Source organism: Caenorhabditis elegans, chromosome V (genome assembly GCF_000002985.6).
Source record: "Caenorhabditis elegans chromosome V".
Classification (NCBI taxonomy): domain Eukaryota; kingdom Metazoa; phylum Nematoda; class Chromadorea; order Rhabditida; family Rhabditidae; genus Caenorhabditis; species Caenorhabditis elegans.
In genome coordinates, this window is record NC_003283.11 from 16,342,030 (window position 1) to 16,356,862 (window position 14,833).

General features: G+C 37.9%; 3 protein-coding genes across 3 annotated transcripts; 2 read left to right on the forward strand and 1 right to left on the reverse strand.

The window, feature by feature from the left end:
* Nucleotides 1-278: 278 nt before the first annotated feature.
* Nucleotides 279-2,372, forward strand: nhr-193 (Nuclear Hormone Receptor family). Its single transcript, NM_074730.3, has 6 exons — nt 279-556; nt 612-727; nt 789-1,168; nt 1,514-1,704; nt 1,802-2,072; nt 2,119-2,372. Exons 1-6 carry the CDS (start codon nt 468-470, stop codon nt 2,224-2,226), a joined length of 1,155 nt encoding a protein of 384 aa, NP_507131.1. The 5' UTR covers nt 279-467; the 3' UTR covers nt 2,227-2,372.
* W08G11.5 (Seven TM Receptor) lies at nt 2,346-4,477 on the reverse strand (the record flags this gene model as incomplete). The annotated part of the gene is made up of 6 exons (NM_001029036.2): nt 2,346-2,633; nt 3,077-3,218; nt 3,272-3,406; nt 3,451-3,529; nt 4,163-4,250; nt 4,292-4,477. 6 exons carry the CDS (start codon nt 4,475-4,477, stop codon nt 2,346-2,348), a joined length of 918 nt encoding a protein of 305 aa, NP_001024207.2.
* Nucleotides 4,478-5,028: 551 nt separating this feature from the next.
* W08G11.1 (DUF268 domain-containing protein) lies at nt 5,029-7,886 on the forward strand. The gene is made up of 8 exons (NM_074731.5): nt 5,029-5,143; nt 5,406-5,559; nt 5,608-5,811; nt 5,977-6,097; nt 6,140-6,241; nt 6,287-6,395; nt 6,628-6,764; nt 7,584-7,886. The coding sequence occupies exons 1-8, from the start codon at nt 5,046-5,048 to the stop codon at nt 7,802-7,804; spliced, it is 1,146 nt and encodes a 381-aa protein (NP_507132.3). The 5' UTR covers nt 5,029-5,045; the 3' UTR covers nt 7,805-7,886.
* Nucleotides 7,887-14,833: the final 6,947 nt, after the last annotated feature.

A 14,833-nucleotide genomic window follows, 5' to 3' on the forward strand; every position in this document is an offset into this window, starting at 1 on the left:
CAACATTTTTGACCCCAACCAATATCAGGCCGCCGTCATCTCACGGGTTCCGCGCGCCGCTATGTTTTACTCGCAGCGGACGGAGACAGCTCGCCACGCCCACAGCGAGTTAAACGCAGCGGCGCGCGGAACCCGTGAGATGTTGGCGGCCAGATATTGGTTGGGGTCCAATTTTTTGCCTTTTCTTCGGGAGTGGATGAGATAAAGGCGGGGCCTAAATATTAGGTTTTCTGCAGTATACGCCACGCAGTTGTTTTTATTTTGAGTGTACCACATCTCTGAACCCTATCAAATTTTATCAAATTTTGCATCACTAAATCAGTGTGCAAAACTGTCACATGCCGTGTACATGTTACCGGTTGTTGCTGCGTCTCTAAGTTTTTATCTTATCTCTAAAGTACAGACAAAAGACTTTTTGAATTCTGGGTGTTTTTTGCATTGATTTTTACACCCTAGATTAAAAAGAAATGACAAATTGTTTGATTTGTGGTGCTAAAAACACACGTGGCAATCATTTTGGAGTTCGGTGTTGCAGAGCATGTGCGGTTTTTTTCAGGTGAGCATATTCTGACCAAAAATGTTCCAAAATGTAGTAGAGTCTTTAATTCCAGAAGAAGAGCCGGAACCAAGTATTTACGGCTGAAATGCTCCTCCGAAAATTGTGGTAATCGTTTCTGTAAGCCGTGTCGGCTGAAACGGTGCTTTGCTGCAGGAATGACAATTGAACGTAAAATTTTATTTTTCTTCAAATAAAACTTCTCAAAATGAGATTTTTCTCCAATTTTCAGATTTCCAGCACAATAGAGACCTTATCAAATCCACGATAGTTCCAAAAATCCCTCGTTCATTTGCAAATGTTGTGGGCCGCCCGAGTTTTGTGATCTTCTGTGTTCCCCAGGAATCTTATCGGAAAACTTTTGTGGATCTCAATGTCTTGATAGAAAAAGCTGGAGAAATATTTGAAAAAGGTCCGGAAAATCCGTATATTGGCTCGACGCAGCTCAAAAAGTTGGCGGCAGCTTCGAATTTCACGATGGACTGGAATCGACGATCGTTTGAGCCGTTGAGTCACGGAGAAATGTCGTATTTCTGGGAGTTTTATTTCTTGAGAACCGCGAAATGGTTGACGTACTTTGAAGAATTTAAAAAGATTCCAAGAGATCTAATGGCCAGTTTTTCGATTTTTAAAGCTAAAAAATTGGAATTCTTAAGCTCATTTTTCCCCACTTTATAAGCTTCGTAAAACTGATACAAAAATTTGTTTCAACGGATTTTTAAATAACTTTTAAATTCAAAGGTTTTTAGGGATTGCTAAGCATTCTAGAATCTTTTTGGAATTTTTCATCTTATCGAAAAAAAAACAATCTTTTAAAATTATTGAAATTGACGGAAAATCAATTTTAGACTGCTCTCTTTTTAGTTAAAAGTGCTTTACATCTTCTTACTTTTTTTGGGCCTATTCAAAAACTTCTATTTTAACGTACAGGTTTTATTCAAAAGTTCAAAATTCCAGATCAAGCTACTTCTATCATTTTGGCACGTTTTTTCAAGACTTGACAAGTTGATCACAACGGCAAGAGCTCGTAAATTGAAAGTTTGCTCACAGCAGACATGGGCGATGAGCAATGGATTTATTCTAGATTTTGACAAAACCAAAGTCGATTTTTGGAAACTTAGCAATTACCCTGCAAAAGATCTATTTTAGTAAGGTTTAGCGGGCAACCCGGGTCACAAAAGGCGTTCAATTTGCCCGATGTTGCCCTATCCCCTTGTTCCCTCATATATCACTAAGCTAGTTCAGTTTCCTAAACTCAATGGCTGCGTTGGACCTACAACCACAAGTACAGGAGCTACAAGAGCTTGAAGTATCAGATGTGGAATTCAACTTTATGCTGGCACAACTCACTTTTTCGTATGCAGGAAAACGGCTTCAAGGAGATATTTTGAAGATTTGTGAAAAATTTCAAGAAGTCTTGTCAAATGATTTGCATGAGCATTATGTGAAGGAACTTGGAATGCAAAGGTATTCGGGAAGATTGAGCAAAATTATGAAAATTAATAATGCTATTCAGGTTGGTGAAATTCATACAGAAATCTTTTTAACTTAGTATTTTTCAGAATGACATTTGGAGTAACCGCCCACGCGGAGAGCTGGCCGCCGTTTTCAACATTTTTAATGTAAAATTCTCACATCCTGAAATGTTTATTGACACTGGATTTTTGTAAATATAATTTTTTGGCGTAATTTTAAATAGGTAAATGTTAATTTTACGAGCTAGTAGTTGCTATATGGTTCCTCTTACGAAAATGAAATAACCCTACTAGTTCTCTTCTATAGCTTTTTACTATAAAAATCGTTGGAAGTGGATCAATCGCCGGGTAGATCGCAATGGTGATTGAAGAAGAGGGAAATTGAAATCATAACCGAGATTAAGCAAAGGAATCATGGACATTATTGTAGCAGGCATGTACATTAAGAAGCATGGAATTGCAGATTGGATAATTAGAGAGTAGAATATTTGGGCTTGAAGAGTTTTTGTAGCATTTGACTGTAATGATAGGCTTCCGAGTTGATTTGATATGTATTGATAGCATTTCACCCCAAAATATAGAACATTTCCAAATGAAGTACCCTAAAGGAAATTTAGTAACATAATTCATTATTAAAGGTGGAGTAACGCCAGTGGGGACTTTGTCTAAATACAATTATAATGGCCCAAAACGACCGAATATCATGATAAAATACTCTTAAAAATTTTAGATTTTTCATAATTTCCGGATGAGTTTTTGAGGAAATCCAAAACAATTTCGCATTTTCCGACCCCTACAATGTTTTAATACAAATAATTAAAATAAAATTACAGTATAAAAAATGTAGGAAATTTTTTTTTTTTTGATCGACTTCAAAAATTATGAGTTGCAAAAACTGAGTAATTGTCACTTTTTGACAGTAAATAAAACATTTTCAAAGGATTTTTGAAAAGTTTTATTATGATATTCGGTCATTTTGGGGCCATAGGAGTGGTTTTTGGCACTTTCCCCATTGGCGCTACTCCGCTTTTAAAAATAAACTCACAAGAATAAGAAGCATCATTACAACACACGCAAATGACATAAAATCAAGATGAGGTTCACCTTGGTCATCAGTGGGCCAAAAATGAAAAGCAACATAAACACATTCTTTGATTGTCATATTAAATACTTGTTGGAAATGAGGTCTGTAGCAAAATTTTTTTTTTTAACTGATGGCCAAAAATTCAAATGTTTTCACCTTAAAAAGTCAGATTTCGATGAAGATTCTCCCAAAGTGGACCAACACAGAATGGCCCAAACAAATCCAGTGAATATTGGAGCGATGTAAAGGAGGGTCTGCTTCACGCCAAATAAGTGTTTCTGCTTAAATTCTCTGAAATAATAACTGAGCAATTTTATAACCGTCGTGGAGCTTACGCGTTTATGGCACCATATCGATAAATGAAATGACAAGCAAAAATTGACATGGAAGACCCATAGCATGAGTTGTATGCCACTGAAAAATTGGATTAAAAAGGTTTAAAAAAAACTGTAATATTTTCTGTTAGTCCAGCATACAAGCAGTGACAAAGCTTAGTCTGAGTTTGGCCATATCAGACCTACTCGGCATTTGGCTCTAGCTTCTTGCCCAAGTTTGACCCGAAAAATATTAACATGGATCAGAAATTGGCTAAGCTTGTGTAAAAGTTGGGCAAGACTTTGGCAAAACTTGGATTCGGGGAACATCAAAGTTTGACCCAAGTTTTACCCAACTCCTGTCAAACTTCTAATCAAGTTTGAAACGAAACAAGAAAGTTTGGACCAAAGTTTGGCAAGAAGCTAGAGCCTTTGGGCAGTCGTTGATCAGAATTAGGCCAGACTTCAGCCCAACTCTGGTCAGACCTTTTTGAGACCTTAGTCAGACCTCGAACGTCCGTTGTTCATAGTTTGGCTTGAACTTGGACAGTGGACGGTTTAGACTTTGAAAATACCTCGTGCAGACTTTAGTCAGACTTTTGCCTAGACCTTGAGCAATTGTTGGCCGGGATTCGGTCAAACTTTTTATAGTCCTTTGCCTTTCTATTCGGAACTACTTTAAGTTCGATGCGCTTCCAAAAGAACAAAAAAAAATTCAAACCCTTTTACTAACACAGAAAAAGCAACGTGGTATCGTGGCCAATCCTGGACTTCCTCAAATCTTGAACCAGGAATAGAGACGATTGAAATGTTCGAATTTTCTGAAACCCGCTATAATTTTGCAAAATTCTCTGAAACCTACTGGCTCTACAAAAATATCCAACGATGCATAAGCTAGCTCGAAGAAACACGTGCACAACATAAGCCACTTATAGGATCCTAATTGAGGCGGAGATTTAGTGAGAATTAAGAAAATTAATACAGAATTAGTAAGTGAGGAAACGATTGCGCAAAACTCTTGAAATGTTGGTTCGAGGATGCGCGTCATGTTTTGAATGAATGTTGTATTAGAAATTGAATACAGACGCGGAGGCCTTGTTATCTATAGGAAATTTATAGTGTACCGCTTAGTATAATCCCAAAGGAGATCAGCTGTTAACTGAATTCGGACACTATTCCCTTGGTAACTGGATCAGTTCCATGTAAATGTATTTTTGGCAACAAAAACTTAAGTGTCATATGGCAAGTGACTCAAACGAATGACTTTGAAAAAAAATTATTGTCAAAAAACTAAAAGGGAATATCTTTTCGACCATCACTGTATAAGATTTTTGTGTATGTTGTTTGAAATACCAAGTGTATTCTAAAAAAATCAGATTTTATTGGATGATGTGCGAGCGATTTTGATCTTTGTGTGGGGGGGGGGAAGCTTCCTTCCGAAGGGGGACGGGCATTGGAAATATGAAACGGTTCTCTCACAGGTGGCAGATCTTGCAGATATCCGTGGATTTTTCCGCATTTGCAACTTCGTGGATTCTGATTTTTCGTTGAAATTTTTCAATTTTAGCTTCTAATAAGCCATTTTCAAATAATTCTATTTCAGAATTTCAGAATAAATGGTCAGAATGAGCTCCACTGTGAGGTTGACACCTTCCACGGTTCGGCTAATTCCAATATTCGCTATAATTATTTTATTGATTTTTTCATTCGCAGTGTGAGTTTTTCTTTCGCAAAAACACAAAAACAAGGTAAAAACAAAAGTGCAAGTGCAAAAACAAGGTAGAAACCGAAGTTCGAAAAGAAAGTTTATTTGAAATCTCTACTTCTGCATCTTTTTTTCGATTTGGAACACTTTTTCGCCGCTCATTTGACCTGAAAATGAATCGAATTCTGTAAAAGAACTGAAAATAATGAACCAAAATGCACAAAATAAGCTCGATTCTATGCCAAAATGCACCAATAACTGTTTTTTTTAGATTCAAGACAAGTGGAATCGAGAGATACCAAGATAGAACTGAAAATCCAATGTACTACCCGAGAAATCGAGCAGCACTTGCCGAAGAGGATCTGAATGAGTACAGTGTGAAAACTTTCAAAGGGTATGTTCCGTTGAGTGAGCTTAATGAGAAAGTGAGTGCAAAACTTGAAAGCTACCTATAAAAACTTTATAAATTTTAGGTTTACAAGCAATTCGGCTATGAAATCAAACGCCCAACACTTCCAGTTCCGACACTTCGAATGCTCAATGAGCCAACTTGCGATGAGGTGTTCTCTGAGTGGCTCAGAATTTCGGAAGAACCTCAGCCAGACATTCCACCGAAGGAGATTCCTGAGAGACAGGCAGAGGACTTCTTGCTCAATGGATATGCAAATGTTGAGCCGGTGAGTGAAATTTTGCATTTTCTGACCCGGGAAACGTCGGTCACGACATTTTCCCGCAATCTTTACTATTAGTGAAGTGCGACCCGCAAAACGTCCGCCGCAGGATGTTTCCTAAACGGAGCAAGTCCGCTCTAGTGCTAATGTCAAATAGAACAATTCTTCCAGTTCTACTTCAATGACAAAAACGCAGTTGGAGGTGACAAGCCGAGAAACTGGAACAAAATTTCAAAGCTGATGGGTTGGACGAAAGACGAGATTGGTCAACTCGCGTACCCTGGAGAGTCAGGTAGGCGTAGGCCGCCTTGAAGACAAAACCTTATTATTTCAGTCTCTATGTACCATGCCATGAAAGGTCACCGCTTGGATGGGCTCAGTGGTTTTGTGGTGGGAAGTATGCAACCTTGGGTGGAGGTTATGGCACTGAAAAATGGTGAGAAACGAGCTTCGAAAAAACCTGAAAAATATCAAAATTCAGGAGCTAGAAAAATTCTGACAGTGGAATATAACAAACTGGAAATTCAGGAAGAGTTTCAAGACAGACTCTCCTCGATTCTGCCGGTGGAGTTTGCAAAAAATTGGCAAGAGTTAGTTGATAGTTTTATGATCGCGTGGGGTCAGGCTTTCTCATTGCGCTTTGATCTACAAAAAATGCGGGAATTTTCTCCCAGAAAAATTGTGACGTCAGAACGCTTTTAACCATGCGAAATCAGATGAGATGTCTGCGTCTCACCTCCCGCATTTTTTGAAGATCAAAGCGAAATGGGACTTTCTGACCCCACGTGTATGATTAGAAAAAAGTAAAATGTCATGTTTCAGGTACGCTGGAAAACTCGACTTTGCAGCTTCTTTTTCATCAATCGAACATTCTGGATTGGGAAGATATGGCGACCCGATTGATCCGATTGGTGACTTGAGAGAAATGCTTAAAATTAAATGCATGCTGAAACAAGGAGGTTAGTGTGGCTTGCCGTGACGGCCTATGTGCCTACGCCAGGCAAAGAAACAGGCGGTAGGCAGGCAGGCGTGAAGTTGGAACGTGCACCTCTTCCCTAATTTTTAAGCATTTTTTGAATGAAAAATGTAAAAAAAATCTTTCAATTTCTATGAATTTTTAAATAATTTTCAATTTTTATTGGCATTTTTTTTGTAAGGTTTGATAATTTTAAAGCCGATTTTTTGGATGAAAATTGTTAATTTCACTTTTTTTAAAAATTATTTAACATTGAAAACTAGAAATGGTTTAACTAAAAAGTCAAAAAATTATTAAAAATCACTAAATTTTCTGATTTTTCACATCAAAAACTTCAAATTTTTCACATTTTTTATATGAAAAATTACAAAAAATTCAATTTCCAGCACTCAAACTTATTGAAAATCGCTAAATTCGTCGACTTGTTCATATTTTACATCAAAAACTGCCAGATTCTAAGATTTTTAAACTAGAAAAGCTTTAAAAAAAATGTTGCAAATGTGTACCCAAACTTCTGCTTTTTTTTCTAAAATTGTGCTAATTTCCTCAGATTTTCAACAAAAAAAATCGAATTTCTTATGACGAAACGTTAAAAAAAATGATAGTTTTAAAGAAAATTGCATTTTTATTAAAACAATTTTCCAGATTAACATCGTTTTTTTTTCTAAAAAAACCAAGCTATGTCCGTCTAAAATTCTGAATTTTTATTGTTTCAAACATTTTTTTCAGCAGCTTAGTCCTTCCATTAACCGGCCACCTATTAGCCGATAACATCTCCAATACCCTTTTCCTCATTTTTCAGGTCTCCTATTCCTCGGCTTGCCACTCGGAACCGACGCGATCCAGTATAACGCTCATCGGATATACGGTTCGATTCGTCTCGCGATGATGTTCTACGGGTTTGAGTGGTTGGACACGTATTCTGGGGACAGTGAAGAGGCTTTTGACTTTAATTCAGCACGGCTTCACTATAAGGGAACATTCGGGTTGACGCAACACACATTGGTGCTCAGGAAACTTTAACTTCATGTTTTTTTCTAATTTTGGAACTTGTATATGTAAATTTGTATATTGAAGCTTTTCAACTAATTTAAATTTCAAATTTTTATATTTGAACTAATCAAAAATAAGAAATTCGGCATAAGGCCTAAAGTAGGCAGGTCGACAGGCATGATATAGACAGTTGAAAAGGCTAGAGGTAGAAAATAGGCAGGTAGGTCTGCCTACCAGACAAGCTCTACATTGCTTTGTTTTTTGGACATTTCCGGTTTCCAAAAAAAGAAGGGCAACCGTATCAAGTTTCCCCAGGATTCCCGTGCACTTCCGGAGTCGTCACTTTTTTGGAATTCGTGATTTGGAGAATTTTCTAGATCAAATGTTGAAGTGAATTCTAACAAATGCAAAAACCCGTAAATCACAAATTTCAGATTCATAGGAAATTAATTTTTTTGAAAATCACCTGTGTGTCTGTCTGAAAACATATTTTATTATGAATTTTTTGGTTTTTTTATATCGAAGATCTCTTGAAAACTAAAAAAAAAAACTGGCAAGTAAGCATGAGGTAGGCATGAGGTAGGCATGTTGGAAGGCATGATGTAGGCACGTAGACGGGAATGAGACAGGCACGTAGACGTGAATGAGGTAGGCACATAAGAAGGCATAAAGTAGGCAGATGCGCTTGGAGTAGGCACATAGGTTGTCAGGCGTGAGATAGGCACGTAGCCAGATATTAGGAAGAAATAAGGTAGACGTGTGGTAGGTAGACATGAGGTAGGTCGACATTAGGTAGGTAGTACGAAACAGGCATGTAGGCAGGCAGGCATAGGATTGGCAGATTGGTAGGCGAAAGGCAAGCAGGTCGGCACAGGCGCAATATAGGGTGGCACAGTGCAAACATGTAGGATAACAGAAACAAGGTAGGCACATAGGTCAGCAGCCAGTTAGTAATAGAGCAAGTAGGCATGAGGTAGGTACGTTTTTGGGTAGAGATGCGGCAGGCACAGACGCCTAAAGGCCAATAGAGTTTTGTTTAGGATTCTTTATTCAGAAGCTTTTTCTGCAAAATGTTGAGTGATTTTTCCTTGCAAACAAATCTTTGGCCTTTCATTCGTCTTTCCAAACTTTTATTCATCCCAGAGCACTCTTCCGCCCTTTCCCAAAAAGCTATCAAAAAGGTGAAATATGTCGTCGTGGCTGCTTTTCTATTTCCTCCTACATCTCTTCCAGAGTTTTTGCTGCTCCAAAAGCAGCCAAACACTCACACACACAACATGCAGGAAAAGAGCACTGGCGCCGAGCACAACAAACGAAGATAGTGTCAGTGATGGAGAGACGCAGAGAGCTTCTGTGGCGCGCTCTTTGGTCAACCGCATGTTTGTGGTGGCGGCAACGAGGAGGATTGGGAGAAGCACAACGGGGGGAGAAGCTCGTCGCTTTCTCTCGTCGTTTTCAATGAACTTTTTCTCACTGATTTCTCCGAGTTTTTAGTACTATCTCTGGCCACACTTTTTTTCTATCACAGATTATCAGAAAGAGTGTGAGAGTGGTGATGGGCTCTAACGGCTTCTGAAAATGAATTGAGCTTCTTTTTTGTTCTGTTTTCGGGAGACAACGGATTAGAGGAGGGCAGTTTTTGTTTTGTTTCTTCTTTTTGAAAGTTTTTATTGCGTATTTCAGCTTCTCGCTAATCATTTAAAACACCCCTTCTTACCGTTTTTTTTTGAAATTGTTATAGTATAATATAGAGAAATACTTGTACTTTCCGAAAATACCTTTACTTTTAAATGAAAATTTTGAGAATTTTCATAAAAACTGACTCAAATATCGGTACGCAAGCGACTTTGAGCCAGTTTTTTTGGGAACTTCTCAAAACTTTCAATTGAATGTACAAATATTTTTAAAAGTGCAAGTACTTTTTTATATTTTTATGTAAATTTTCAAAAAAAAACTTGGCATAACGGTGAAAAAAGGGATTTTTTAACTCACATTTTTTCAAACTAGAATATCTCAAAAACAAATAAATTTATTAAAATTTTTTCACAAAACAAATATTGCCCATAGCCTTGGCTACATTTTCCCTGTTGAAAATTTGTTATCAACTTTACTCTGCGAAAAGTTAGAGCGGCCGACATCCTCGCGGGTTAGGTGTCAACTTGGGACTCACGAGATGTCGGCCGCTTCAACTTGCTTCAGAGGAAAGTTCGCAGAATTTTGTGAACTACAAAATTGTAGGTAAAATTATGGGGAATATTTGGTTAGATGAAGGTTTTTTGATAAACTTACTAGTTTTTAAGTTATACTTGGCTCAACTTTTTCTATTTTTTCAACTTTCTTAAAATCTAAATTTAAACAAATCCCGTTCTAAAATAACAATGCCAATCTCGATTTTTGATCTACTCAATCATTTTTTTTTCCATTATATTATATATTTATCAACAAGTCTTTCATGTTTTCAGAATTTCAGTTCAAATGTGAATTTTTTTTCGGAAATCACATGGTTTTCCCCCTTCACAAAAAAAAAGAACGTGATTATTCTCCCCAGACTGAAGTACACTGCGAACAACCATCAGTCAAAAATGTACTGAACATGTGCCGCTGCTTACCTTTTTCTATTTTTGAATTTTGTTTTCTTTTTTCTCTTTTCCTATCATCTCTGTCTCTTTTCATTAAGACGGAGAGTTAGAGAAAACTAGAAAATGAGGCGAAATCATCAATTCTCGTTGTTTTGTGCTTGCTTGTGCATGTGTCGGCACATTCGGGCTCCAGTGTAATAATTGGCGGGTTTCAGTTAAATAAGAGTAACACTGGTATCGTGCGGAGACGCAGACAGTGGAACATGTTTTGCCTCTTTAGAAAATTTTCCATTTTTAGAAGTCGTTTTTTTGTTTATCGAGGCGTGCAAGGGGTGCCCCCAGGGGTGCCAGACGATTTTTTCGGCAAATCAGCAAATTGCCGGAAATGCAATTTTCCGGCAAATCTGCAAACTGCCGGAATTGAAATTTCCGGCAAAACTGCAAACTGCCGGAATTGAAATTTCCGGCAAATAGGCAACTTTCTGGAATTGCAATTTTCCGGCAAATCGGCAACTTGCCGGATTGAAATGTTCCGTCAAATCGGTAACTTTCTGGAATTGCAATTTTCCGGCAAATTTGCAAACTGCCGGAATTGAAAATTTCCGGAAAATCTGCAAACTGCCGGAATTGAAAATTTCCGGAAAATCGGCAAATCAGCAAATTGCCGACATTGGTAAAATCCGGCAAATCGGCAAATTGTCGGAATTGGTAATTTTCGGCAAACCAGCGAATTAGCGGAATTGCAATTTTCCGGCAAATCTGCAAACTGCCGGAATTGAAAATTTCCGTCAAATCTGCAAACTGCCGGAATTAAAAATTTCCGAAAAATCAGCAAAGCGGCAAATTGAAGTTTCCGGCAAACCGGCACCTTGCCGGAATTGAAATTTCCGGCAAGTCAGCAAATTACCGGAATTGCAATTTTCCGGCAAATCGGCAAATCGACAACTTCCGGCAAATCAGCAACTTGCCGGAATTGATAATTTCCGGAAAATCGGCAAATCGATAACTTGCCGGAGTTAAAAAGTTCCGGCAAATCGGCAAATCAGCAAATTGCCGGAATTGGTAAAATCTGGCAAATCCGCAAACTGTCGGAATTGGAAAATTCCGGCAAATCCGCAAACTGTCGGAATAGGAAATTTCCGGCTAATCGGCAAATTGTCGAAATTGGTAATTTTCGGCAAACCAGCAAATGACCGATTGCCGAATTTGCCGGAAAAACGGCAATTGCCAAAAATTTTTGGCAAATTGTGGTTTTTCCACTTTTTTGCACATTATATTTTTTACTTTTTTTTTTAGAAATTTCAGAATAATTTCAGAAAATTAGCAAATTGATATCCGGCAAGCGGTAAATCGAAGTTTGCCGAAAAGAAAATTTCCGGCAAATCGGCGAGTTGCTGGAATTGGAAATTTCCGGTCAAATAGAATTTTGATCACTTTCTTTCTAAAATGTCCATTTTCATTTTCATCTGTCGGAAAATCCCAAAAAATTAAAAATTGAAAAAATAAACGGAGACCGTAAGTTCAATTCCCTCCTCAATATAATTTCCGTTCGAAAAGTTGAATCATATGTGTGTCTCCATAAAAGCAATTGCATTCAATATAAAACAAACATGCCTTTTCTCGACATTTACGGTCTTTTTTCGATCGATTTTTTTCGTTCTCCTTCGAGTTTGTACATGGCATTTTGCTCGTTTCTCCCTCTCCAACCAATGATTATGTGGGCTGAAATTGCGGCTTTCTAGAGCTTGGCAAAAGGAGCCAAAAACTATGGTAACCATGACGCTTCTTTTTTTGTACAATAATATGTTATATGCCTTTAAATAGACATTCCACCCGTGGCCTATAAAAATAAAAAATCGGCCAGTGATTTATCTTTGATTTTCCGCGGTACATGTTTCTGAAACTTGACGAGAATTGTCTTGAAAGGGGTATCTCTAGCCTTCCTCATTGTTCTGTCCTTCCTCATTTAATTTTTCGCGCTCCATTGACAATCGCCTGTCGGAGAACGCGTGGGAAAGTCGTGTACTTTACACGGACAAATACATTGAGTTTTACAACTAAAACCGAGCCGCGACGCGACACGCAACGCGCCGTAAATCTACCCGAGCCAAGATTTCAATGTATGAGGGTGGCCGAGTTTTCTTTTTTTCACGGCCACGTAGTAACATGAGGTGGCCGAGTTCACTATAACTTAGAATTTTTGTAATTTTAAATGAAAAAATCTAATCCAAGCTATAGCTCAACACTTTGCTCGCCGAGCATCAGAAAATAATCCTCCCGCTTTTCCACGGCCAACATTAATCTAATCTCAAATCTCTCTTCCTTCTCAAATCCTTTCTATAATTCCAGTAGGCTCAGCATTTATACATTTTTCTGTTGGACAGAAACTAGTCGAACAAATTGTTGAAAATAATAATAATATATATTTTTCGTCTGCGTCTCGTCTTGTTTCTACAGTATTTTCTTGTGGTAACGCACATGTTTTGTCAGTGAAAAGACCACCTCCGATAATATCATCTTTTTTATTTGAATCGGGAATCACTCACACCACTCACTCACACAGAGACACTCATCAATTGATTTGGATCATTTGTTTTTTTTTTTTTGCTTTATCGATTTTTACCAGTTTTCGCGGGTTTTTATTAGAAAACTCTTCCCCAGTTTTGAGGTCGTGGCCGAAGTTTTAACTTTTCTCGGCCAAGTTTGATGCATCGCGGCCGTGTTGGCGATTTTCTAGGCCACGTAGCGAATGTGCCGCCCTGTGTCGATTTACGCAGCCACATGTTGTCAGAGTGCCTCATTTCGGCTTGATCTACGTAGATCTACAAGAAATGCGAGAGAAGAGAGACGCAGAGTTCTCAACTGATTTCGTATGGTTAAGAACGTGCTGACGTTACATTTTTTTGGACAAAAAATTTCCGCATTTTTTGTAGATCAGCACCAGGTGCGCAGCGTGTACTCCGCGAGGAGAAGTGGAATTTTAGCTAATATTCATTTTTTATAAAATAGCGAAAACTGTTTTTCTCTCAAATTACCGGAAAAATTCATATTTATCAGCAAAAATGTTTCCTTATTTTTTTCCAGAAAAAAATATTTTAAAAAAAATAAATTTCGGTCCAAAACTATAAAAAATCGATGAAAATTCCGCAACAACAACAAAACTTTGGAGTTACAGTACTCTTTAAAGGTGCACGCCTTTTCGTATTTAACAAACTTTTGTCGTGTCGAGACCCGGTACCGTATTTTCGAGAAGACTTTTGTTCCGTATAAAAAGCCTTTTTAAAAATAATTTTAAGTCATTTCTCTAATTTTCAATCAATTATTTCTCGGCTAATTTTTTGTGTAATTTCTTCCATTTTTTAGATATCAGTGCTACTATAAACTTTGCTTTCGCGGCGAGACCCATCCCACTAAGCCTCTGCGCCTTTAGGTAAAAGTTTCAGAAGTTTGCGTTTTAATTAAGCTTTTTCTATTCATCTGAAAGTTGTGCAAATTCTCACTTTTTCTCCCCGTATTTACTTCCACCCCCATAAACTGCCCCTCCTCTTCATTTTCTTCACGTCTCCGTCGTCTCCAGTGGCCTGTGATGGCCTGTGTGCGTATATTATTCCTTTACTTCTCTCTCTCTCTCTCTCGGTCTCCCACACTCTCCGGCCTTTCCGTGTGCAAATGCGTGCGCGAGTGCGCACGACGTGTCTGCGTCTCTCGACGTCTTCTCAGTGTCTGCATCACTGTGCACTCCGGAATGCACACGAACTCTGCTCGCGCCGCTCACAAACGGCGCTCATCGGGTGAGAGATTGTCTTTTTTCTCTCGATCAACTAACTCTCTCTGTGGCTGGGCAGAGTGAGAGAAGACAACAAAACGTTGACGTTTATACCTCGTGTGAGAGCGAGAGTTTTTTGTCTCTTTTTTTCAACTTTTTCACTGAATTTATTAAGCGATTTGGAACATTGTTCGTGTTTTTTGTAGGGAATAAAATATAATTTATGCGCGAACTGCGTAGGTCATGCGCATGAAAAATTAAAGGATTTTGCTTTTTTAGACTCAAAATGCGCTCAAATAAACGAATTTTGTAATGAGACTACTCTTAAATTTCCCGAAATTTTTTATGGAGGCTTCTTTTTTTTAATTCAGACCTCGAAGTTCAAAATTTCGAAAAAACTTGATAATTTTTAAAAATTAGACAAAATTTTCGATTTTTCCAAAAATTTATATGTCGTAGCGGTAGGAAATTAAAATTTTTTCCGACACGAAAAATTGGCAAAGCTAGTTTTCCAGCTGGATTTTAGATAAAAATGCCCAGTTTTATCGATATTTTCAACCGCCATAGGTAAAATTAAACGAAATTCGTTTATTTTGGCACATTTTTACACCAGCAAAAACTGTCACTCCTCTCTCAAAATTTATCAATTTTCCCCGCGGTTATCGCTAAAAGTGAGCAAACCAGCAAGAAATACAGAATTTTCGGTTGTTTTAT

Bases quoted from the DNA above. Each gene is read 5' to 3' on its own strand.
- W08G11.1 (NM_074731.5), top strand. From the start codon at position 5,046: ATGGTCAGAATGAGCTCCACTGTGAGGTTGACACCTTCCACGGTTCGG. The intron at 5,560-5,607 runs GTGAGTGCAAAA...TATAAATTTTAG, and splicing joins TGAGTGAGCTTAATGAGAAA to GTTTACAAGCAATTCGGCTA. The intron at 6,098-6,139 runs GTAGGCGTAGGC...TTATTATTTCAG, and splicing joins CGCGTACCCTGGAGAGTCAG to TCTCTATGTACCATGCCATG.
- nhr-193 (NM_074730.3), top strand. From the start codon at position 468: ATGACAAATTGTTTGATTTGTGGTGCTAAAAACACACGTGGCAATCAT. The intron at 557-611 runs GTGAGCATATTC...CTTTAATTCCAG, and splicing joins GCATGTGCGGTTTTTTTCAG to AAGAAGAGCCGGAACCAAGT. The intron at 2,073-2,118 runs GTTGGTGAAATT...AGTATTTTTCAG, and splicing joins AAATTAATAATGCTATTCAG to AATGACATTTGGAGTAACCG.